Here is a 25,179-nt window from a genome sequence, read left to right as displayed (position 1 = left end):
CCTGCCTCCTCTTCAACCAGCGGTAAGTCTACATCACCACCATAATTTAAAACCAGTCATCATGTGGTTTTAGCTGATGATGAGAGTGACATGGTTTTAGCTGATGATGATGGAGGTGTGGTTTTAGCTGATGATGATGGAGGTGTGGTTTTAGCTGATGATGATGTGAAGGTGGTTTTAGCTGATGATGAGAGTGACATGGTTTTAGCTGATGATGAGAGTGACATGGTTTTAGGTGATGTTGATGGGGATGTGGTTTTAGCTGATGATGATTGGATGTGGTTTTAGCTGATGATGAGAGTGACATGGTTTTAGGTGATGTTGATGGGAATGTGGTTTTAGATGATGATGATGGGAGGTGGTTTTAGCTGATGATGATGTGGATAGGGTTTTAGCTGATGATGAGAGTGCCATAGTTTTAGGTGATGTTGATTGGGATGTGGTTTTAGATGGTGATGATGGGAGGTGGTTTTAGCTGATGATGAGAGCGAGGTGGTTTTAGCTGATGATGATGGGATGTGGTTTTATCTGATGTTGATGTGGATGGGGTTTTAACTGATGATGAGAGTGACATGGTTTTAGGTGATGTTGATGCGGATGTGGTTTTAGATGATGATGATGGGAGGCGGTTCTAGCTGATGATGATGTGGATGCGGTTTTAGCTGATGATGAGCGTGACATGGTTTTAGCTGATGATGATGGGGATGTGGTTTTAGCTGATGATGATGGGATGTGGTTTTAGCTGATGATGAGAGCGAGGTGGTTTTAGGTGATGATGATGGGATGTGGTTTTATCTGATGTTGATGGGGATGTGGTTTAGCTGATGATGATGGGAGGGGGTATTAGCTGATGATGATGTAGATGCGGTTTTAGCTGATGATGAGAGTGACGTGGTTTTAGCTGATGATGATGTCGATGTGGTTTAAGTTGATGATGAGAGTGACATGGTTCTAGCTGATATTGATCGGGATGTGGTTTTAGCTGATGATGAGAGTTACATGTTTTTAGCTGATGATGTTGGGGATGTGGTTTTAGATTATGAAGGTGGTGATGTTTTTTTAATTGGTCCTACACGAAAAGGCAAAGGCCCGACATGTCAAAACTGCTGCTTTTGGGGGCTAATCACTACAGGAGGCTGCAACCCTTGCCCTCCTTTTAAATATAGCTTTTTCATCTTCAAAACAAAGTAGTACCCGGAAGAAAAATATCTGGTCCTTTGAAATGCTTACAGCTTTGAACAACCCAAAAAAAATTCTGCCCATGGTGTATAACCCCTTCATAAGTTCTTCTAAACACAACTATTATATCAATCTCTTTACCCGAAGGGCATACAAAACCATTCCATGTCATATCAGAACAAAGGCCTTTTTATGTAGACTCTTTCCCCCGCAGGTACTGAAGATCATCTGGAGTATTATGTTCATGAGTGTGGAGACATCTTAAACCATCAGCATGAAGCTACCGGCAGACTCAACCGACGCTAAACACATTATGGAGCATGTCTTTGCACAGGTGTCGGAATTCAAGAAACTCGACCAAGTAAGATCATGAACAGGGAAATTCCCTTTTGATGAGTTATGGGATCATATTGTGTGAGAGCAGTATACCATGTTGGTAGTTTTCATTTAAAGATGACATGTTTCTTTCTTGAAATGTTCCTGAACTTTCACTCTGCACTTATTCTTATGCCTCCGCTACAAAGTAGCCGGAGGCAGTATGTTTTCTGGTTGTCCATACGTCCCGTTCTTGTGATCGCTTTATCTCAAGAACCAATTAATGGATTACCGCCAAACTTTGGTCATGTATGTATCTTGCAGAGCTAATGAAGTGGTTAGATTTTGGGGTCACGAGGTCAAAGGTCACAGGGCTTATTACGTATGTATAAATAGCTTGTGATTGCGTTATCTCAAGAACCGATTAATAGATTCCCGCCAAACTTGGGTTCATCTGTACTCACTTATCTTTTTGTTTCAATTTCAATTTCATTTTGTTCATGTTTCCAACAAAACATTACGAAGCAATTATAAGCATTTAAAACAAATGTAGAAATACATGTTGGAAACAGACAGGTCCACTAAAAAGCAATGCTTGTATATGTGTGAACACCTAATGAGATACTAAAGTGCAGTATGCTCAAAGCACCCACGTTCACCACAGCATTTGGGAACAAGCTGTATGTTGCATGGAAATTGCAGCTTGTACCTACAGCTGATCTTCGTTATTTAATAGTATTTTTCACTGATAACATTCTTTATTACACTTCTGGGCTCCTATTCACTTTACTCTTCATGGTTTGTCTATTAGGAAAATAGTAAGATATTGAAATAAAGAGAGATGTAATATAATTTGTGTTCTCTTACTTTGTTCAGGCGACTGGAGTGCGTCCATACACAGGGAACGTTGGAGCAGATGATGTTGATGGTGTAGACATGGCTTACAGGGTAGTGGCTGATCATATTCGCACATTGACCATAGCTCTCTTGGACGGAAGCTGGCCAGATAATGTTGGAAGAGGGTGAGTCCTTTTGAATGGATTTTCTAGCCCTCATTTGATCTTATTACAGTCTAATGGTTGGCAATACCTTACATGCCATACATTAAAATTACCTAAAGTTTGGTTCTATTTAACAACACATGGGATACATAATAAATACATAAGATGGAATTTAAAAAACCTTTTTAACACACATATTTATGCCTTAATAATAATAATAATAAGAATAATATTTTGATGTCTCTGCTACAGCCTAGCCGGAGGCATTATGTTTTCTGGTTGTCCGTCTGTCCGTACGTCTGTTCTCGTGATCACGTTATCTCAAGAACCGATTGATGGATTACCGCCAAACTTGGGTCATGTATAATTCTTGCAGAGCTAATGACCAGATAAAATTTTAAGGTCACAAGGTAAAAGGTCACATGGCTTATTATGTATGCAAAAACAGCTTGGATCGCGTTATCTCAGAAACGATTAATGGATTAATGGATAATATTAATTGTTTAAAAAAAAAGAAGAACAGAAGAAAAGAACAAAGAAAGGATCAAATGATCATGAGTCGTAGCAGTTAATAGTCTATGAGCAAAGAATTAATTTGGGTATTGGATTCATGTCTGCAAAAGAGCATAGTGGACAGAGTGTTGGTCTTTGAAAGGATTAACCTTGGTTTAGTGCTTGTATAAGGTATTCTTTTTAATTACTCAGTCTCTCAGATAGGACTTAAAGCTGTTGATTCCTCAGAGCTTCAGAGAATAATAATATACATACTTGCAAGCTTGAATTATTAAGGCGTATACAGCTGAATTGGCAGTGACGTGAGGGCAATTGTTCTGATATGTTCATTTGATAGTTCTGTTGTGGGAAGAGCATTGTGTAGTAAAACTACCTTACTTCAAATAATAAATCTGCTTACCGTAATATTCCAAATTGTAGAAGAATCTGAGTACAAATCAAATTTTGATTTGTATGATGAAATTGCATTTACAGATGTTGCGTTTTTTTCCCCTTTCAATTTTTCAGAGCGTATCAAGCACTCAACTTCAAGCATGAAAATCTGTCGCTGATTCAACCCCGATTCGTGGCGCCCCTGCCTCCTCTTCAACCAGCGGTAAGTCTACATCACCACCATAATTTAAAACCAGTCATCATGTGGTTTTAGCTGATGATGAGAGTGACATGGTTTTAGGTGATGTTGATGGGGATGTGGTTTTAGCTGATGATGAGAGTGACATGGTTTTAGCTGATGATGATGGAGGTGTGGTTTTAGCTGATGATGATGGAGGTGTGGTTTTAGCTGATGATGATGTGAAGGTGGTTTTAGCTGATGATGAGAGTGACATGGTTTTAGCTGATGATGAGAGTGACATGGTTTTAGGTGATGTTGATGGGGATGTGGTTTTAGCTGATGATGATTGGATGTGGTTTTAGCTGATGATGAGAGTGACATGGTTTTAGCTGATGATGAGAGTGACATGGTTTTAGGTGATGTTGATGGGGATGTGGTTTTAGCTGATGATGATTGGATGTGGTTTTAGCTGATGATGAGAGTGACATGGTTTTAGGTGATTTTGATGGGGATGTGGTTTTAGATGATGATGATGGGAGGTGGTTCTAGCTGATGATGATGTGGATGGGGTTTTAGCTGATGATGAGCGTGACATGGTTTTAGCTGATGATGATGGGGATGTGGTTTTAGCTGATGATGATGGGATGTGGTTTTAGCTGATGATGAGAGCGAGGTGGTTTTAGCTGATGATGATGGGATGTGGTTTTATCTGATGTTGATGGGGATGTGGTTTTAGCAGATGATGATGGGAGGGGGTTTTAGCTGATGATGATGTAGATGCGGTTTTAGCTGATGATGAGAGTGACGTGGTTTTAGCTGATGATGATGTCGATGTGGTTTAAGTTGATGATGAGAGTGACATGGTTCTAGCTGATATTGATCGGGATGTGGTTTTAGCTGATGATGAGAGTTACATGTTTTTAGCTGATGATGTTGGGGATGTGGTTTTAGATTATGAAGGTGGTGATGTTTTTTTAATTGGTCCTACACGAAAAGGCAAAGGCCCGACATGTCAAAACTGCTGCTTTTGGGGGCTAATCACTACAGGAGGCTGCAACCCTTGCCCTCCTTTTAAATATAGCTTTTTCATCTTCAAAACAAAGTAGTACCCGGAAGAAAAATATCTGGTCCTTTGAAATGCTTACAGCTTTGAACAACCCAAAAAAAATTCTGCCCATGGTGTATAACCCCTTCATAAGTTCTTCTAAACACAACTATTATATCAATCTCTTTACCCGAAGGGCATACAAAACCATTCCATGTCATATCAGAACAAAGGCCTTTTTATGTAGACTCTTTCCCCCGCAGGTACTGAAGATCATCTGGAGTATTATGTTCATGAGTGTGGAGACATCTTAAACCATCAGCATGAAGCTACCGGCAGACTCAACCGACGCTAAACACATTATGGAGCATGTCTTTGCACAGGTGTCGGAATTCAAGAAACTCGACCAAGTAAGATCATGAACAGGGAAATTCCCTTTTTGATGAGTTATGGGATCATATTGTGTGAGAGCAGTATACCATGTTGGTAGTTTTCATTTAAAGATGACATGTTTCTTTCTTGAAATGTTCCTGAACTTTCACTCTGCACTTATTCTTATGCCTCCGCTACAAAGTAGCCGGAGGCAGTATGTTTTCTGGTTGTCCATACGTCCCGTTCTCGTGATCGCTTTATCTCAAGAACCAATTAATGGATTACCGCCAAACTTTGGTCATGTATGTATCTTGCAGAGCTAATGAAGTGGTTAGATTTTGGGGTCACGAGGTCAAAGGTCACAGGGCTTATTACGTATGTATAAATAGCTTGTGATTGCGTTATCTCAAGAACCGATTAATAGATTCCCGCCAAACTTGGGTTCATCTGTACTCACTTATCTTTTTGTTTCAATTTCAATTTCATTTTGTTCATGTTTCCAACAAAACATTACGAAGCAATTATAAGCATTTAAAACAAATGTAGAAATACATGTTGGAAACAGACAGGTCCACTAAAAAGCAATGCTTGTATATGTGTGAACACCTAATGAGATACTAAAGTGCAGTATGCTCAAAGCACCCACGTTCACCACAGCATTTGGGAACAAGCTGTATGTTGCATGGAAATTGCAGCTTGTACCTACAGCTGATCTTCGTTATTTAATAGTATTTTTCACTGATAACATTCTTTATTACACTTCTGGGCTCCTATTCACTTTACTCTTCATGGTTTGTCTATTAGGAAAATAGTAAGATATTGAAATAAAGAGAGATGTAATATAATTTGTGTTCTCTTACTTTGTTCAGGCGACTGGAGTGCGTCCATACACAGGGAACGTTGGAGCAGATGATGTTGATGGTGTAGACATGGCTTACAGGGTAGTGGCTGATCATATTCGCACATTGACCATAGCTCTCTTGGACGGAAGCTGGCCAGATAATGTTGGAAGAGGGTGAGTCCTTTTGAATGGATTTTCTAGCCCTCATTTGATCTTATTACAGTCTAATGGTTGGCAATACCTTACATGCCATACATTAAAATTACCTAAAGTTTGGTTCTATTTAACAACACATGGGATACATAATAAATACATAAGATGGAATTTAAAAAACCTTTTTAACACACATATTTATGCCTTAATAATAATAATAATAAGAATAATATTTTGATGTCTCTGCTACAGCCTAGCCGGAGGCATTATGTTTTCTGGTTGTCCGTCTGTCCGTACGTCTGTTCTCGTGATCACGTTATCTCAAGAACCGATTGATGGATTACCGCCAAACTTGGGTCATGTATAATTCTTGCAGAGCTAATGACCAGATAAAATTTTAAGGTCACAAGGTAAAAGGTCACATGGCTTATTATGTATGCAAAAACAGCTTGGATCGCGTTATCTCAGAAACGATTAATGGATTAATGGATAATATTAATTGTTTAAAAAAAAAGAAGAACAGAAGAAAAGAACAAAGAAAGGATCAAATGATCATGAGTCGTAGCAGTTAATAGTCTATGAGCAAAGAATTAATTTGGGTATTGGATTCATGTCTGCAAAAGAGCATAGTGGACAGAGTGTTGGTCTTTGAAAGGATTAACCTTGGTTTAGTGCTTGTATAAGGTATTCTTTTTAATTACTCAGTCTCTCAGATAGGACTTAAAGCTGTTGATTCCTCAGAGCTTCAGAGAATAATAATATACATACTTGCAAGCTTGAATTATTAAGGCGTATACAGCTGAATTGGCAGTGACGTGAGGGCAATTGTTCTGATATGTTCATTTGATAGTTCTGTTGTGGGAAGAGCATTGTGTAGTAAAACTACCTTACTTCAAATAATAAATCTGCTTACCGTAATATTCCAAATTGTAGAAGAATCTGAGTACAAATCAAATTTTGATTTGTATGATGAAATTGCATTTACAGATGTTGCGTTTTTTTCCCCTTTCAATTTTTCAGAGCGTATCAAGCACTCAACTTCAAGCATGAAAATCTGTCGCTGATTCAACCCCGATTCGTGGCGCCCCTGCCTCCTCTTCAACCAGCGGTAAGTCTACATCACCACCATAATTTAAAACCAGTCATCATGTGGTTTTAGCTGATGATGAGAGTGACATGGTTTTAGGTGATGTTGATGGGGATGTGGTTTTAGCTGATGATGAGAGTGACATGGTTTTAGCTGATGATGATGGAGGTGTGGTTTTAGCTGATGATGATGGAGGTGTGGTTTTAGCTGATGATGATGTGAAGGTGGTTTTAGCTGATGATGAGAGTGACATGGTTTTAGCTGATGATGAGAGTGACATGGTTTTAGGTGATGTTGATGGGGATGTGGTTTTAGCTGATGATGATTGGATGTGGTTTTAGCTGATGATGAGAGTGACATGGTTTTAGCTGATGATGAGAGTGACATGGTTTTAGGTGATGTTGATGGGGATGTGGTTTTAGCTGATGATGATTGGATGTGGTTTTAGCTGATGATGAGAGTGACATGGTTTTAGCTGATGATGAGAGTGACATGGTTTTAGGTGATGTTGATGGGGATGTGGTTTTAGCTGATGATGATTGGATGTGGTTTTAGCTGATGATGAGAGTGACATGGTTTTAGGTGATTTTGATGGGGATGTGGTTTTAGATGATGATGATGGGAGGTGGTTCTAGCTGATGATGATGTGGATGGGGTTTTAGCTGATGATGAGCGTGACATGGTTTTAGCTGATGATGATGGGGATGTGGTTTTAGCTGATGATGATGGGATGTGGTTTTAGCTGATGATGAGAGCGAGGTGTTTTAGCTGATGATGATGGGATGTGGTTTTATCTGATGTTGATGGGGATGTGGTTTTAGCAGATGATGATGGGAGGGGGTTTTAGCTGATGATGATGTAGATGCGGTTTTAGCTGATGATGAGAGTGACGTGGTTTTAGCTGATGATGATGTCGATGTGGTTTAAGTTGATGATGAGAGTGACATGGTTCTAGCTGATATTGATCGGGATGTGGTTTTAGCTGATGATGAGAGTTACATGTTTTTAGCTGATGATGTTGGGGATGTGGTTTTAGATTATGAAGGTGGTGATGTTTTTTTAATTGGTCCTACACGAAAAGGCAAAGGCCCGACATGTCAAAACTGCTGCTTTTGGGGGCTAATCACTACAGGAGGCTGCAACCCTTGCCCTCCTTTTAAATATAGCTTTTTCATCTTCAAAACAAAGTAGTACCCGGAAGAAAAATATCTGGTCCTTTGAAATGCTTACAGCTTTGAACAACCCAAAAAAAATTCTGCCCATGGTGTATAACCCCTTCATAAGTTCTTCTAAACACAACTATTATATCAATCTCTTTACCCGAAGGGCATACAAAACCATTCCATGTCATATCAGAACAAAGGCCTTTTTATGTAGACTCTTTCCCCCGCAGGTACTGAAGATCATCTGGAGTATTATGTTCATGAGTGTGGAGACATCTTAAACCATCAGCATGAAGCTACCGGCAGACTCAACCGACGCTAAACACATTATGGAGCATGTCTTTGCACAGGTGTCGGAATTCAAGAAACTCGACCAAGTAAGATCATGAACAGGGAAATTCCCTTTTTGATGAGTTATGGGATCATATTGTGTGAGAGCAGTATACCATGTTGGTAGTTTTCATTTAAAGATGACATGTTTCTTTCTTGAAATGTTCCTGAACTTTCACTCTGCACTTATTCTTATGCCTCCGCTACAAAGTAGCCGGAGGCAGTATGTTTTCTGGTTGTCCATACGTCCCGTTCTCGTGATCGCTTTATCTCAAGAACCAATTAATGGATTACCGCCAAACTTTGGTCATGTATGTATCTTGCAGAGCTAATGAAGTGGTTAGATTTTGGGGTCACGAGGTCAAAGGTCACAGGGCTTATTACGTATGTATAAATAGCTTGTGATTGCGTTATCTCAAGAACCGATTAATAGATTCCCGCCAAACTTGGGTTCATCTGTACTCACTTATCTTTTTGTTTCAATTTCAATTTCATTTTGTTCATGTTTCCAACAAAACATTACGAAGCAATTATAAGCATTTAAAACAAATGTAGAAATACATGTTAGAAACAGACAGGTCCACTAAAAAGCAATGCTTGTATATGTGTGAACACCTTATGATATACTAAATTGTAAAGTGCAGTATGCTCAAAGCACCCACGTTCACCACAGCATTTGGGAACAAGCTGTATGTTGCATGGAAATTGCAGCTTGTACCTACAGCTGATCTTCGTTATTTAATAGTATTTTTCACTGATAACATTCTTTATTACACTTCTGGGCTCCTATTCACTTTACTCTTCATGGTTTGTCTATTAGGAAAATAGTAAGATATTGAAATAAAGAGAGATGTAATATAATTTGTGTTCTCTTACTTTGTTCAGGCGACTGGAGTGCGTCCATACACAGGGAACGTTGGAGCAGATGATGTTGATGGTGTAGACATGGCTTACAGGGTAGTGGCTGATCATATTCGCACATTGACCATAGCTCTCTTGGACGGAAGCTGGCCAGATAATGTTGGAAGAGGGTGAGTCCTTTTGAATGGATTTTCTAGCCCTCATTTGATCTTATTACAGTCTAATGGTTGGCAATACCTTACATGCCATACATTAAAATTACCTAAAGTTTGGTTCTATTTAACAACACATGGGATACATTATACATAAGATGGAATTTAAAAAACCTTTTTAACACACATATTTATGCCTTAATAATAATAATAATAAGAATAATATTTTGATGTCTCTGCTACAGCCTAGCCGGAGGCATTATGTTTTCTGGTTGTCCGTCTGTCCGTACGTCTGTTCTCGTGATCACGTTATCTCAAGAACCGATTGATGGATTACCGCCAAACTTGGGTCATGTATAATTCTTGCAGAGCTAATGACCAGATAAAATTTTAAGGTCACAAGGTAAAAGGTCACATGGCTTATTATGTATGCAAAAACAGCTTGGATCGCGTTATCTCAGAAACGATTAATGGATTAATGGATAATATTAATTGTTTAAAAAAAAAGAAGAACAGAAGAAAAGAACAAAGAAAGGATCAAATGATCATGAGTCGTAGCAGTTAATAGTCTATGAGCAAAGAATTAATTTGGGTATTGGATTCATGTCTGCAAAAGAGCATAGTGGACAGAGTGTTGGTCTTTGAAAGGATTAACCTTGGTTTAGTGCTTGTATAAGGTATTCTTTTTAATTACTCAGTCTCTCAGATAGGACTTAAAGCTGTTGATTCCTCAGAGCTTCAGAGAATAATAATATACATACTTGCAAGCTTGAATTATTAAGGCGTATACAGCTGAATTGGCAGTGACGTGAGGGCAATTGTTCTGATATGTTCATTTGATAGTTCTGTTGTGGGAAGAGCATTGTGTAGTAAAACTACCTTACTTCAAATAATAAATCTGCTTACCGTAATATTCCAAATTGTAGAAGAATCTGAGTACAAATCAAATTTTGATTTGTATGATGAAATTGCATTTACAGATGTTGCGTTTTTTTCCCCTTTCAATTTTTCAGAGCGTATCAAGCACTCAACTTCAAGCATGAAAATCTGTCGCTGATTCAACCCCGATTCGTGGCGCCCCTGCCTCCTCTTCAACCAGCGGTAAGTCTACATCACCACCATAATTTAAAACCAGTCATCATGTGGTTTTAGCTGATGATGAGAGTGACATGGTTTTAGGTGATGTTGATGGGGATGTGGTTTTAGCTGATGATGAGAGTGACATGGTTTTAGCTGATGATGATGGAGGTGTGGTTTTAGCTGATGATGATGGAGGTGTGGTTTTAGCTGATGATGATGTGAAGGTGGTTTTAGCTGATGATGAGAGTGACATGGTTTTAGCTGATGATGAGAGTGACATGGTTTTAGGTGATGTTGATGGGGATGTGGTTTTAGCTGATGATGATTGGATGTGGTTTTAGCTGATGATGAGAGTGACATGGTTTTAGCTGATGATGAGAGTGACATGGTTTTAGGTGATGTTGATGGGGATGTGGTTTTAGCTGATGATGATTGGATGTGGTTTTAGCTGATGATGAGAGTGACATGGTTTTAGGTGATTTTGATGGGGATGTGGTTTTAGATGATGATGATGGGAGGTGGTTCTAGCTGATGATGATGTGGATGGGGTTTTAGCTGATGATGAGCGTGACATGGTTTTAGCTGATGATGATGGGGATGTGGTTTTAGCTGATGATGATGGGATGTGGTTTTAGCTGATGATGAGAGCGAGGTGGTTTTAGCTGATGATGATGGGATGTGGTTTTATCTGATGTTGATGGGGATGTGGTTTTAGCAGATGATGATGGGAGGGGGTTTTAGCTGATGATGATGTAGATGCGGTTTTAGCTGATGATGAGAGTGACGTGGTTTTAGCTGATGATGATGTCGATGTGGTTTAAGTTGATGATGAGAGTGACATGGTTCTAGCTGATATTGATCGGGATGTGGTTTTAGCTGATGATGAGAGTTACATGTTTTTAGCTGATGATGTTGGGGATGTGGTTTTAGATTATGAAGGTGGTGATGTTTTTTAATTGGTCCTACACGAAAAGGCAAAGGCCCGACATGTCAAAACTGCTGCTTTTGGGGGCTAATCACTACAGGAGGCTGCAACCCTTGCCCTCCTTTTAAATATAGCTTTTTCATCTTCAAAACAAAGTAGTACCCGGAAGAAAAATATCTGGTCCTTTGAAATGCTTACAGCTTTGAACAACCCAAAAAAAATTCTGCCCATGGTGTATAACCCCTTCATAAGTTCTTCTAAACACAACTATTATATCAATCTCTTTACCCGAAGGGCATACAAAACCATTCCATGTCATATCAGAACAAAGGCCTTTTTATGTAGACTCTTTCCCCCGCAGGTACTGAAGATCATCTGGAGTATTATGTTCATGAGTGTGGAGACATCTTAAACCATCAGCATGAAGCTACCGGCAGACTCAACCGACGCTAAACACATTATGGAGCATGTCTTTGCACAGGTGTCGGAATTCAAGAAACTCGACCAAGTAAGATCATGAACAGGGAAATTCCCTTTTTGATGAGTTATGGGATCATATTGTGTGAGAGCAGTATACCATGTTGGTAGTTTTCATTTAAAGATGACATGTTTCTTTCTTGAAATGTTCCTGAACTTTCACTCTGCACTTATTCTTATGCCTCCGCTACAAAGTAGCCGGAGGCAGTATGTTTTCTGGTTGTCCATACGTCCCGTTCTCGTGATCGCTTTATCTCAAGAACCAATTAATGGATTACCGCCAAACTTTGGTCATGTATGTATCTTGCAGAGCTAATGAAGTGGTTAGATTTTGGGGTCACGAGGTCAAAGGTCACAGGGCTTATTACGTATGTATAAATAGCTTGTGATTGCGTTATCTCAAGAACCGATTAATAGATTCCCGCCAAACTTGGGTTCATCTGTACTCACTTATCTTTTTGTTTCAATTTCAATTTCATTTTGTTCATGTTTCCAACAAAACATTACGAAGCAATTATAAGCATTTAAAACAAATGTAGAAATACATGTTGGAAACAGACAGGTCCACTAAAAAGCAATGCTTGTATATGTGTGAACACCTTATGATATACTAAATTGTAAAGTGCAGTATGCTCAAAGCACCCACGTTCACCACAGCATTTGGGAACAAGCTGTATGTTGCATGGAAATTGCAGCTTGTACCTACAGCTGATCTTCGTTATTTAATAGTATTTTTCACTGATAACATTCTTTATTACACTTCTGGGCTCCTATTCACTTTACTCTTCATGGTTTGTCTATTAGGAAAATAGTAAGATATTGAAATAAAGAGAGATGTAATATAATTTGTGTTCTCTTACTTTGTTCAGGCGACTGGAGTGCGTCCATACACAGGGAACGTTGGAGCAGATGATGTTGATGGTGTAGACATGGCTTACAGGGTAGTGGCTGATCATATTCGCACATTGACCATAGCTCTCTTGGACGGAAGCTGGCCAGATAATGTTGGAAGAGGGTGAGTCCTTTTGAATGGATTTTCTAGCCCTCATTTGATCTTATTACAGTCTAATGGTTGGCAATACCTTACATGCCATACATTAAAATTACCTAAAGTTTGGTTCTATTTAACAACACATGGGATACATTAATACATAAGATGGAATTTAAAAAACCTTTTTAACACACATATTTATGCCTTAATAATAATAATAATAAGAATAATATTTTGATGTCTCTGCTACAGCCTAGCCGGAGGCATTATGTTTTCTGGTTGTCCGTCTGTCCGTACGTCTGTTCTCGTGATCACGTTATCTCAAGAACCGATTGATGGATTACCGCCAAACTTGGGTCATGTATAATTCTTGCAGAGCTAATGACCAGATAAAATTTTAAGGTCACAAGGTAAAAGGTCACATGGCTTATTATGTATGCAAAAACAGCTTGGATCGCGTTATCTCAGAAACGATTAATGGATTAATGGATAATATTAATTGTTTAAAAAAAAAGAAGAACAGAAGAAAAGAACAAAGAAAGGATCAAATGATCATGAGTCGTAGCAGTTAATAGTCTATGAGCAAAGAATTAATTTGGGTATTGGATTCATGTCTGCAAAAGAGCATAGTGGACAGAGTGTTGGTCTTTGAAAGGATTAACCTTGGTTTAGTGCTTGTATAAGGTATTCTTTTTAATTACTCAGTCTCTCAGATAGGACTTAAAGCTGTTGATTCCTCAGAGCTTCAGAGAATAATAATATACATACTTGCAAGCTTGAATTATTAAGGCGTATACAGCTGAATTGGCAGTGACGTGAGGGCAATTGTTCTGATATGTTCATTTGATAGTTCTGTTGTGGGAAGAGCATTGTGTAGTAAAACTACCTTACTTCAAATAATAAATCTGCTTACCGTAATATTCCAAATTGTAGAAGAATCTGAGTACAAATCAAATTTTGATTTGTATGATGAAATTGCATTTACAGATGTTGCGTTTTTTTCCCCTTTCAATTTTTCAGAGCGTATCAAGCACTCAACTTCAAGCATGAAAATCTGTCGCTGATTCAACCCCGATTCGTGGCGCCCCTGCCTCCTCTTCAACCAGCGGTAAGTCTACATCACCACCATAATTTAAAACCAGTCATCATGTGGTTTTAGCTGATGATGAGAGTGACATGGTTTTAGGTGATGTTGATGGGGATGTGGTTTTAGCTGATGATGAGAGTGACATGGTTTTAGCTGATGATGATGGAGGTGTGGTTTAGCTGATGATGATGGAGGTGTGGTTTTAGCTGATGATGATGTGAAGGTGGTTTTAGCTGATGATGAGAGTGACATGGTTTTAGCTGATGATGAGAGTGACATGGTTTTAGGTGATGTGATGGGGATGTGGTTTTAGCTGATGATGATGGATGTGGTTTTAGCTGATGATGAGAGTGACATGGTTTTAGCTGATGATGAGAGTGACATGGTTTTAGGTGATGTTGATGGGATGTGGTTTTAGCTGATGATGATTGGATGTGGTTTTAGCTGATGATGAGAGTGACATGGTTTTAGGTGATTTGATGGGGAGTGGTTTTAGATGATGATGGTAGGTGGTTTAGCTGATGATGATGTGGATGGGGTTTTAGCTGATGATGAGAGTGACATGGTTTTAGGTGATTTTGATGGGGATGTGGTTTTATGATGATGGTAGGTGGTTCTAGCTGATGATGTGGATGTGGTTTTAGCTGATGATGAGAGTGACATGGTTTTAGGTGATTTTGATGGGGATGTGGTTTTAGATGATGATGGGAGGTGGTTCTAGCTGATGATGATGTGGATGGGGTTTTAGCTGATGATGAGCGTGACATGGTTTTAGCTGATGATGATGGGGATGTGGTTTTAGCTGATGATGATGGGATGTGGTTTTAGCTGATGATGAGAGCGAGGTGGTTTTAGCTGATGATGATGGGATGTGGTTTATTGATGTTGATGGGGATGTGGTTTTAGCAGATGATGATGGGAGGGGTTTTAGCTGATGATGATGTAGATGCGGTTTTAGCTGATGATGAGAGTGACGTGGTTTTAGCTGATGATGATGTCGATGTGGTTAAGTTGATGATGAGAGTGACATGGTTCTAGCTGATATTGATCGGGATGTGGTTTTAGCTGATGATGAGAGTTACATGTTTTTAGCTGATGATGTTGGGGATGTGGTTTTAGATTATGAAGGTGGTGATGTTTTTTTAATTGGTCCTACACGAAAAGGCAAAGGCCCGACATGTCAAAACTGCTGCTTTTGGGGGCTAATCACTACAGGAGGCTGCAACCCTTGCCCTCCTTTTAAATATAGCTTTTTCATCTTCAAAACAAAGTAGTACCCGGAAGAAAAATATCTGGTCCTTTGAAATGCTTACAGCTTTGAACAACCCAAAAAAAATTCTGCCCATGGTGTATAACCCTTCATAAGTTCTTCTAAACACAACTATTATATCAATCTCTTTACCCGAAGGGCATACAAAACCATTCCATGTCATATCAGAACAAAGGCCTTTTTATGTAGACTCTTTCCCCCGCAGGTACTGAAGATCATCTGGAGTATTATGTTCATGAGTGTGGAGACATCTTAAACCATCAGCATGAAGCTACCGGCAGACTCAACCGACGCTAAACACATTATGGAGCATGTCTTTGCACAGGTGTCGGAATTCAAGAAACTCGACCAAGTAAGATCATGAACAGGGAAATTCCCTTTTGATGAGTTATGGGATCATATTGTGTGAGAGCAGTATACCATGTTGGTAGTTTTCATTTAAAGATGACATGTTTCTTTCTTGAAATGTTCCTGAACTTTCACTCTGCACTTATTCTTATGCCTCCGCTACAAAGTAGCCGGAGGCAGTATGTTTTCTGGTTGTCCATACGTCCCGTTCTCGTGATCGCTTTATCTCAAGAACCAATTAATGGATTACCGCCAAACTTTGGTCATGTATGTATCTTGCAGAGCTAATGAAGTGGTTAGATTTTGGGGTCACGAGGTCAAAGGTCACAGGGCTTATTACGTATGTATAAATAGCTTGTGATTGCGTTATCTCAAGAACCGATTAATAGATTCCCGCCAAACTTGGGTTCATCTGTACTCACTTATCTTTTTGTTTCAATTTCAATTTCATTTGTTCATGTTTCCAACAAAACATTACGAAGCAATTATAAGCATTTAAAACAAATGTAGAAATACATGTTGGAAACAGACAGGTCCACTAAAAAGCAATGCTTGTATATGTGTGAACACCTAATGAGATACTAAAGTAAGTGCAGTATGCTCAAAGCACCCACGTTCACCACAGCATTTGGGAACAAGCTGTATGTTGCATGGAAATTGCAGCTTGTACCTACAGCTGATCTTCGTTATTTAATAGTATTTTTCACTGATAACATTCTTTATTACACTTCTGGGCTCCTATTCACTTTACTCTTCATGGTTTGTCTATTAGGAAAATAGTAAGATATTGAAATAAAGAGAGATGTAATATAATTTGTGTTCTCTTACTTTGTTCAGGCGACTGGAGTGCGTCCATACACAGGGAACGTTGGAGCAGATGATGTTGATGGTGTAGACATGGCTTACAGGGTAGTGGCTGATCATATTCGCACATTGACCATAGCTCTCTTGGACGGAAGCTGGCCAGATAATGTTGGAAGAGGGTGAGTCCTTTTGAATGGATTTTCTAGCCCTCATTTGATCTTATTACAGTCTAATGGTTGGCAATACCTTACATGCCATACATTAAAATTACCTAAAGTTTGGTTCTATTTAACAACACATGGGATACATAATAATACATAAGATGGAATTTAAAAAACCTTTTTAACACACATATTTATGCCTTAATAATAATAATAATAAGAATAATATTTTGATGTCTCTGCTACAGCCTAGCCGGAGGCATTATGTTTTCTGGTTGTCCGTCTGTCCGTACGTCTGTTCTCGTGATCACGTTATCTCAAGAACCGATTGATGGATTACCGCCAAACTTGGGTCATGTATAATTCTTGCAGAGCTAATGACCAGATAAAATTTTAAGGTCACAAGGTAAAAGGTCACATGGCTTATTATGTATGCAAAAACAGCTTGGATCGCGTTATCTCAGAAACGATTAATGGATTAATGGATAATATTAATTGTTTAAAAAAAAAGAAGAACAGAAGAAAAGAACAAAGAAAGGATCAAATGATCATGAGTCGTAGCAGTTAATAGTCTATGAGCAAAGAATTAATTTGGGTATTGGATTCATGTCTGCAAAAGAGCATAGTGGACAGAGTGTTGGTCTTTGAAAGGATTAACCTTGGTTTAGTGCTTGTATAAGGTATTCTTTTTAATTACTCAGTCTCTCAGATAGGACTTAAAGCTGTTGATTCCTCAGAGCTTCAGAGAATAATAATATACATACTTGCAAGCTTGAATTATTAAGGCGTATACAGCTGAATTGGCAGTGACGTGAGGGCAATTGTTCTGATATGTTCATTTGATAGTTCTGTTGTGGGAAGAGCATTGTGTAGTAAAACTACCTTACTTCAAATAATAAATCTGCTTACCGTAATATTCCAAATTGTAGAAGAATCTGAGTACAAATCAAATTTTGATTTGTATGATGAAATTGCATTTACAGATGTTGCGTTTTTTTCCCCTTTCAATTTTTCAGAGCGTATCAAGCACTCAACTTCAAGCATGAAAATCTGTCGCTGATTCAACCCCGATTCGTGGCGCCCCTGCCTCCTCTTCAACCAGCGGTAAGTCTACATCACCACCATAATTTAAACCAGTCATCATGTGGTTTTAGCTGATGATGAGAGTGACATGGTTTTAGGTGATGTTGATGGGGATGTGGTTTTAGCTGATGATGAGAGTGACATGGTTTTAGCTGATGATGATGGAGGTGTGGTTTTAGCTGATGATGATGGAGGTGTGGTTTTAGCTGATGATGATGTGAAGGTGGTTTTAGCTGATGATGAGAGTGACATGGTTTTAGCTGATGATGAGAGTGACATGGTTTTAGCTGATGATGATGGGGGTGTGGTTTTAGCTGATGATGATGTGAAGGTGGTTTTAGCTGATGATGAGAGTGACATGGTTTTAGCTGATGATGAGAGTGACATGGTTTTAGGTGATGTTGATGGGGATGTGGTTTTAGCTGATGATGATTGGATGTGGTTTTAGCTGATGATGAGAGTGACATGGTTTTAGGTGATGTTGATGGGGATGTGGTTTTAGCTGATGATGATTGGATGTGGTTTTAGCTGATGATGAGAGTGACATGGTTTTAGGTGATTTTGATGGGGATGTGGTTTTAGATGATGATGATGGGAGGTGGTTCTAGCTGATGATGATGTGGATGGGGTTTTAGCTGATGATGAGCGTGACATGGTTTTAGCTGATGATGATGGGGATGTGGTTTTAGCTGATGATGATGGGATGTGGTTTTAGCTGATGATGAGAGCGAGGTGGTTTTAGCTGATGATGATGGGATGTGGTTTTATCTGATGTTGATGGGGATGTGGTTTTAGCAGATGATGATGGGAGGGGGTTTTAGCTGATGATGATGTAGATGCGGTTTTAGCTGATGATGAGAGTGACGTGGTTTTAGCTGATGATGATGTCGATGTGGTTTAAGTTGATGATGAGAGTGACATGGTTCTAGCTGATATTGATCGGGATGTGGTTTTAGCTGATGATGAGAGTTACATGTTTTTAGCTGATGATGTTGGGGATGTGGTTTTAGATTATGAAGGTGGTGATGTTTTTTTAATTGGTCCTACACGAAAAGGCAAAGGCCCGACATGTCAAAACTGCTGCTTTTGGGGGCTAATCACTACAGGAGGCTGCAACCCTTGCCCTCCTTTTAAATATAGCTTTTTCATCTTCAAAACAAAGTAGTACCCGGAAGAAAAATATCTGGTCCTTTGAAATGCTTACAGCTTTGAACAACCCAAAAAAATTCTGCCCATGGTGTATAACCCCTTCATAAGTTCTTCTAAACACAACTATTATATCAATCTCTTTACCCGAAGGGCATACAAAACCATTCCATGTCATATCAGAACAAAGGCCTTTTTATGTAGACTCTTTCCCCCGCAGGTACTGAAGATCATCTGGAGTATTATGTTCATGAGTGTGGAGACATCTTAAACCATCAGCATGAAGCTACCGGCAGACTCAACCGACGCTAAACACATTATGGAGCATGTCTTTGCACAGGTGTCGGAATTCAAGAAACTCGACCAAGTAAGATCATGAACAGGGAAATTCCCTTTTTGATGAGTTATGGGATCATATTGTGTGAGAGCAGTATACCATGTTGGTAGTTTTCATTTAAAGATGACATGTTTCTTTCTTGAAATGTTCCTGAACTTTCACTCTGCACTTATTCTTATGCCTCCGCTACAAAGTAGCCGGAGGCAGTATGTTTTCTGGTTGTCCATACGTCCCGTTCTCGTGATCGCTTTATCTCAAGAACCAATTAATGGATTACCGCCAAACTTTGGTCATGTATGTATCTTGCAGAGCTAATGAAGTGGTTAGATTTTGGGGTCACGAGGTCAAAGGTCACAGGGCTTATTACGTATGTATAAATAGCTTGTGATTGCGTTATCTCAAGAACCGATTAATAGATTCCCGCCAAACTTGGGTTCATCTGTACTCACTTATCTTTTTGTTTCAATTTCAATTTCATTTTGTTCATGTTTCCAACAAAACATTACGAAGCAATTATAAGCATTTAAAACAAATGTAGAAATACATGTTGGAAACAGACAGGTCCACTAAAAAGCAATGCTTGTATATGTGTGAACACCTAATGAGATACTAAAGTGCAGTATGCTCAAAGCACCCACGTTCACCACAGCATTTGGGAACAAGCTGTATGTTGCATGGAAATTGCAGCTTGTACCTACAGCTGATCTTCGTTATTTAATAGTATTTTTCACTGATAACATTCTTTATTACACTTCTGGGCTCCTATTCACTTTACTCTTCATGGTTTGTCTATTAGGAAATAGTAAGATATTGAAATAAAGAGAGATGTAATATAATTTGTGTTCTCTTACTTTGTTCAGGCGACTGGAGTGCGTCCATACACAGGGAACGTTGGAGCAGATGATGTTGATGGTGTAGACATGGCTTACAGGGTAGTGGCTGATCATATTCGCACATTGACCATAGCTCTCTTGGACGGAAGCTGGCCAGATAATGTTGGAAGAGGGTGAGTCCTTTTGAATGGATTTTCTAGCCCTCATTTGATCTTATTACAGTCTAATGGTTGGCAATACCTTACATGCCATACATTAAAATTACCTAAAGTTTGGTTCTATTTAACAACACATGGGATACATAATAAATACATAGATGGAATTTAAAAAACCTTTTTAACACACATATTTATGCCTTAATAATAATAATAATAAGAATAATATTTTGATGTCTCTGCTACAGCCTAGCCGGAGGCATTATGTTTTCTGGTTGTCCGTCTGTCCGTACGTCTGTTCTCGTGATCACGTTATCTCAAGAACCGATTGATGGATTACCGCCAAACTTGGGTCATGTATAATTCTTGCAGAGCTAATGACCAGATAAAATTTTAAGGTCACAAGGTAAAAGGTCACATGGCTTATTATGTATGCAAAAACAGCTTGGATCGCGTTATCTCAGAAACGATTAATGGATTAATGGATAATATTAATTGTTTAAAAAAAAAGAAGAACAGAAGAAAAGAACAAAGAAAGGATCAAATGATCATGAGTCGTAGCAGTTAATAGTCTATGAGCAAAGAATTAATTTGGGTATTGGATTCATGTCTGCAAAAGAGCATAGTGGACAGAGTGTTGGTCTTTGAAAGGATTAACCTTGGTTTAGTGCTTGTATAAGGTATTCTTTTTAATTACTCAGTCTCTCAGATAGGACTTAAAGCTGTTGATTCCTCAGAGCTTCAGAGAATAATAATATACATACTTGCAAGCTTGAATTATTAAGGCGTATACAGCTGAATTGGCAGTGACGTGAGGGCAATTGTTCTGATATGTTCATTTGATAGTTCTGTTGTGGGAAGAGCATTGTGTAGTAAAACTACCTTACTTCAAATAATAAATCTGCTTACCGTAATATTCCAAATTGTAGAAGAATCTGAGTACAAATCAAATTTTGATTTGTATGATGAAATTGCATTTACAGATGTTGCGTTTTTTTCCCCTTTCAATTTTTCAGAGCGTATCAAGCACTCAACTTCAAGCATGAAAATCTGTCGCTGATTCAACCCCGATTCGTGGCGCCCCTGCCTCCTCTTCAACCAGCGGTAAGTCTACATCACCACCATAATTTAAAACCAGTCATCATGTGGTTTTAGCTGATGATGAGAGTGACATGGTTTTAGGTGATGTTGATGGGGATGTGGTTTTAGCTGATGATGAGAGTGACATGGTTTTAGCTGATGATGATGGAGGTGTGGTTTTAGCTGATGATGATGGAGGTGTGGTTTTAGCTGATGATGATGTGAAGGTGGTTTTAGCTGATGATGAGAGTGACATGGTTTTAGCTGATGATGAGAGTGACATGGTTTTAGCTGATGATGATGGGGGTGTGGTTTTAGCTGATGATGATGTGAATGTGGTTTTAGCTGATGATGAGAGTGACATGGTTTTAGCTGATGATGAGAGTGACATGGTTTTAGGTGATGTTGATGGGGATGTGGTTTTAGCTGATGATGATTGGATGTGGTTTTAGCTGATGATGAGAGTGACATGGTTTTAGGTGATTTTGATGGGATGTGGTTTTAGATGATGATGATGGGAGGTGGTTCTAGCTGATGATGATGTGGATGGGGTTTTAGCTGATGATGAGCGTGACATGGTTTTAGCTGATGATGATGGGGATGTGGTTTTAGCTGATGATGATGGGATGTGGTTTTAGCTGATGATGAGAGCGAGGTGGTTTTAGCTGATGATGATGGGATGTGGTTTTATCTGATGTTGATGGGGATGTGGTTTTAGCAGATGATGATGGGAGGGGGTTTTAGCTGATGATGATGTAGATGCGGTTTTAGCTGATGATGAGAGTGACGTGGTTTTAGCTGATGATGATGTCGATGTGGTTTAAGTTGATGATGAGAGTGACATGGTTCTAGCTGATATTGATCGGGATGTGGTTTTAGCTGATGATGAGAGTTACATGTTTTTAGCTGATGATGTTGGGGATGTGGTTTTAGATTATGAAGGTGGTGATGTTTTTTTAATTGGTCCTACACGAAAAGGCAAAGGCCCGACATGTCAAAACTGCTGCTTTTGGGGGCTAATCACTACAGGAGGCTGCAACCCTTGCCCTCCTTTTAAATATAGCTTTTTCATCTTCAAAACAAAGTAGTACCCGGAAGAAAAATATCTGGTCCTTTGAAATGCTTACAGCTTTGAACAACCCAAAAAAATTTCTGCCCATGGTGTATAACCCCTTCATAAGTTCTTCTAAACACAACTATTATATCAATCTCTTTACCCGAAGGGCATACAAAACCATTCCATGTCATATCAGAACAAAGGCCTTTTTATGTAGACTCTTTCCCCCGCAGGTACTGAAGATCATCTGGAGTATTATGTTCATGAGTGTGGAGACATCTTAAACCATCAGCATGAAGCTACCGGCAGACTCAACCGACGCTAAACACATTATGGAGCATGTCTTTGCACAGGTGTCGGAATTCAAGAAACTCGACCAAGTAAGATCATGAACAGGGAAATTCCCTTTTTGATGAGTTATGGGATCATATTGTGTGAGAGCAGTATACCATGTTGGTAGTTTTCATTTAAAGATGACATGTTTCTTTCTTGAAATGTTCCTGAACTTTCACTCTGCACTTATTCTTATGCCTCCGCTACAAAGTAGCCGGAGGCAGTATGTTTTCTGGTTGTCCATACGTCCCGTTCTCGTGATCGCTTTATCTCAAGAACCAATTAATGGATTACCGCCAAACTTTGGTCATGTATGTATCTTGCAGAGCTAATGAAGTGGTTAGATTTTGGGGTCACGAGGTCAAAGGTCACAGGGCTTATTACGTATGTATAAATAGCTTGTGATTGCGTTATCTCAAGAACCGATTAATAGATTCCCGCCAAACTTGGGTTCATCTGTACTCACTTATCTTTTTGTTTCAATTTCAATTTCATTTTGTTCATGTTTCCAACAAAACATTACGAAGCAATTATAAGCATTTAAAACAAATGTAGAAATACATGTTAGAAACAGACAGGTCCACTAAAAAGCAATGCTTGTATATGTGTGAACACCTTATGATATACTAAATTGTAAAGTGCAGTATGCTCAAAGCACCCACGTTCACCACAGCATTTGGGAACAAGCTGTATGTTGCATGGAATTGCAGCTTGTACCTACAGCTGATCTTCGTTATTTAATAGTATTTTTCACTGATAACATTCTTTATTACACTTCTGGGCTCCTATTCACTTTACTCTTCATGGTTTGTCTATTAGGAAAATAGTAAGATATTGAAATAAAGAGAGATGTAATATAATTTGTGTTCTCTTACTTTGTTCAGGCGACTGGAGTGCGTCCATACACAGGGAACGTTGGAGCAGATGATGTTGATGGTGTAGACATGGCTTCAGGGTTCGTTCGTTCGTGTTCCTTAGATCAAGATAGTAATTGTAAATTCCTTACTTAGAAGTAAATTAATTAATTAATTCTTCATCGCTCGATTGCTGCAATGCCGTTTCATTAACAGGGACAGGTCTTCATCTGTGCAAACCCGTTCCGCCGCACTGCAAGAGGTGGTCCATCGTCTGAGTCTCTCCGCAGTCGCAGAGAGTATCTCCTTCATGGGCATAGCCCCATCTTGCCATATTGACCTTACACCGTCCCATTCTCGTCCGCATTCGATTTAGGCTTGCCACTGCCGGCCACTTCATGTTAAGACCTTGATGAGTACGGGCTTGACTGATGGTGGATGATTCTGTTCAGGTGGTGGTACAGAATCGAGGAAGCTGTGTCGGGATATAGTCGTTTGTGGGTTTGTAATATCCGTGTACATGTGTCTGTCATCTGTCGCCTGCTTCATCCGTTCCTTTAGGCAGGTGTTAGTGCGCCTTTGGTTAGGAGATCCAATGCCAGCGAGGTGAATTCTCCTCACTTTTTGTTGGTTTCAGACTCCTGTTACTTTCGATATGTGTTATTGAGTGTGGTGTCAACTTCTTCACATGGGCTGATCTCTCCAAACTGGGCAAGCTATTCTGCGGATGACATGCATAAGCACAGCTGCACTTTGTACAGTTTTGGGGTCAGCGCCATAGTGTGAAGATACTAGCTTCCCGATGATGGCATTTCGAGATTCTACTTTGCCTATTGTCTTCTCGATATGTTTCTTGAAGGATAAGTGCGGTCAGTTTTACCCTAAATACACTGGATGCTCGCATGGTTAAGTTGCACAATTTGTCCACTTTGCTTCAGTTCTCTCTTGCCTCCTGTTCTTCAAGTGAAAACACACACCTGAGTCTTGGATGGGTTTGCCCGTAGGTAGTTTGCTCTGTAGTACCCGAAAGGCTTGCGAGCGCTGTGTTGAAGATGGAGTTCAACAGCTTCGAAGTACTATGCTGGGCTGTGATACGGGTATTGGCTGATCATATTCGCACATTGCCATAGCTCTCTTGACGGAAGCTGGCCAGATAATGTTTGAAGAGGGTGAGTCCTTTTGAATGGATTTTCTAGCCTCATTTGATCTTATTACAGTCTAATGGTTGGCAATACCTTACATGCCATACATTAAAATTACCTAAAGTTTGGTTCTATTTAACAACACATGGGATACATTATACATAAGATGGAATTTAAAAAACCTTTTTAACACACATATTTATGCCTTAATAATAATAATAATAAATAATATTTTGATGTCTCTGCTACAGCCTAGCCGGAGGCATTATGTTTCTGGTTGTCCGTCTGTCCGTACGTCTGTTCTCGTGATCACGTTATCTCAAGAACCGATTGATGGATTACCGCCAAACTTGGGTCATGTATAATTCTTGCAGAGCTAATGACCAGATAAAATTTTAAGGTCACAAGGTAAAAGGTCACATGGCTTATTATGTATGCAAAAACAGCTTGG

At 39.2% G+C, this 25,179-nt stretch overlaps 1 protein-coding gene across 2 annotated transcripts; it reads left to right on the top strand.

The window, feature by feature from the left end:
- The first annotated feature begins 980 nt into the window (after positions 1 to 980).
- Positions 981 to 23,682, top strand: LOC115918519 (alanine--tRNA ligase, cytoplasmic-like). Of its 2 annotated transcripts, XR_004063485.1 has the most exons (20): positions 981 to 1,540; positions 2,371 to 2,516; positions 3,516 to 3,603; positions 4,870 to 5,016; positions 5,848 to 5,993; positions 6,993 to 7,080; positions 8,453 to 8,599; positions 9,438 to 9,583; positions 10,579 to 10,666; positions 11,932 to 12,078; positions 12,917 to 13,062; positions 14,059 to 14,146; positions 15,601 to 15,747; positions 16,581 to 16,726; positions 17,725 to 17,812; positions 19,158 to 19,304; positions 20,135 to 20,280; positions 21,279 to 21,366; positions 22,633 to 22,779; positions 23,617 to 23,682. XR_004063485.1 is itself a non-coding variant. In XM_030981641.1 (5 exons), the coding sequence occupies exons 1-4, from the start codon at positions 19,218 to 19,220 to the stop codon at positions 22,681 to 22,683; spliced, it is 372 nt and encodes a 123-aa protein (XP_030837501.1). In that variant the 5' UTR covers positions 18,746 to 19,217; the 3' UTR covers positions 22,684 to 22,779; positions 23,617 to 23,682. The 2 variants fall into 2 exon arrangements, 1 of the variants encoding a protein (XP_030837501.1); XM_030981641.1 differs by lacking the exons at positions 981 to 1,540; positions 2,371 to 2,516; positions 3,516 to 3,603; ... (10 more) ...; positions 16,581 to 16,726; positions 17,725 to 17,812 and having other exon boundaries at positions 18,746 to 19,304.
- The last annotated feature ends 1,497 nt before the right edge of the window (positions 23,683 to 25,179 follow it).

Source organism: Strongylocentrotus purpuratus, unplaced genomic scaffold, assembly GCF_000002235.5.
Source record: "Strongylocentrotus purpuratus isolate Spur 01 unplaced genomic scaffold, Spur_5.0 spur5_scaffold_12, whole genome shotgun sequence".
NCBI lineage: Eukaryota > Metazoa > Echinodermata > Echinoidea > Camarodonta > Strongylocentrotidae > Strongylocentrotus > Strongylocentrotus purpuratus.
This window is presented reverse-complemented; position numbering and strand designations above follow the sequence as displayed.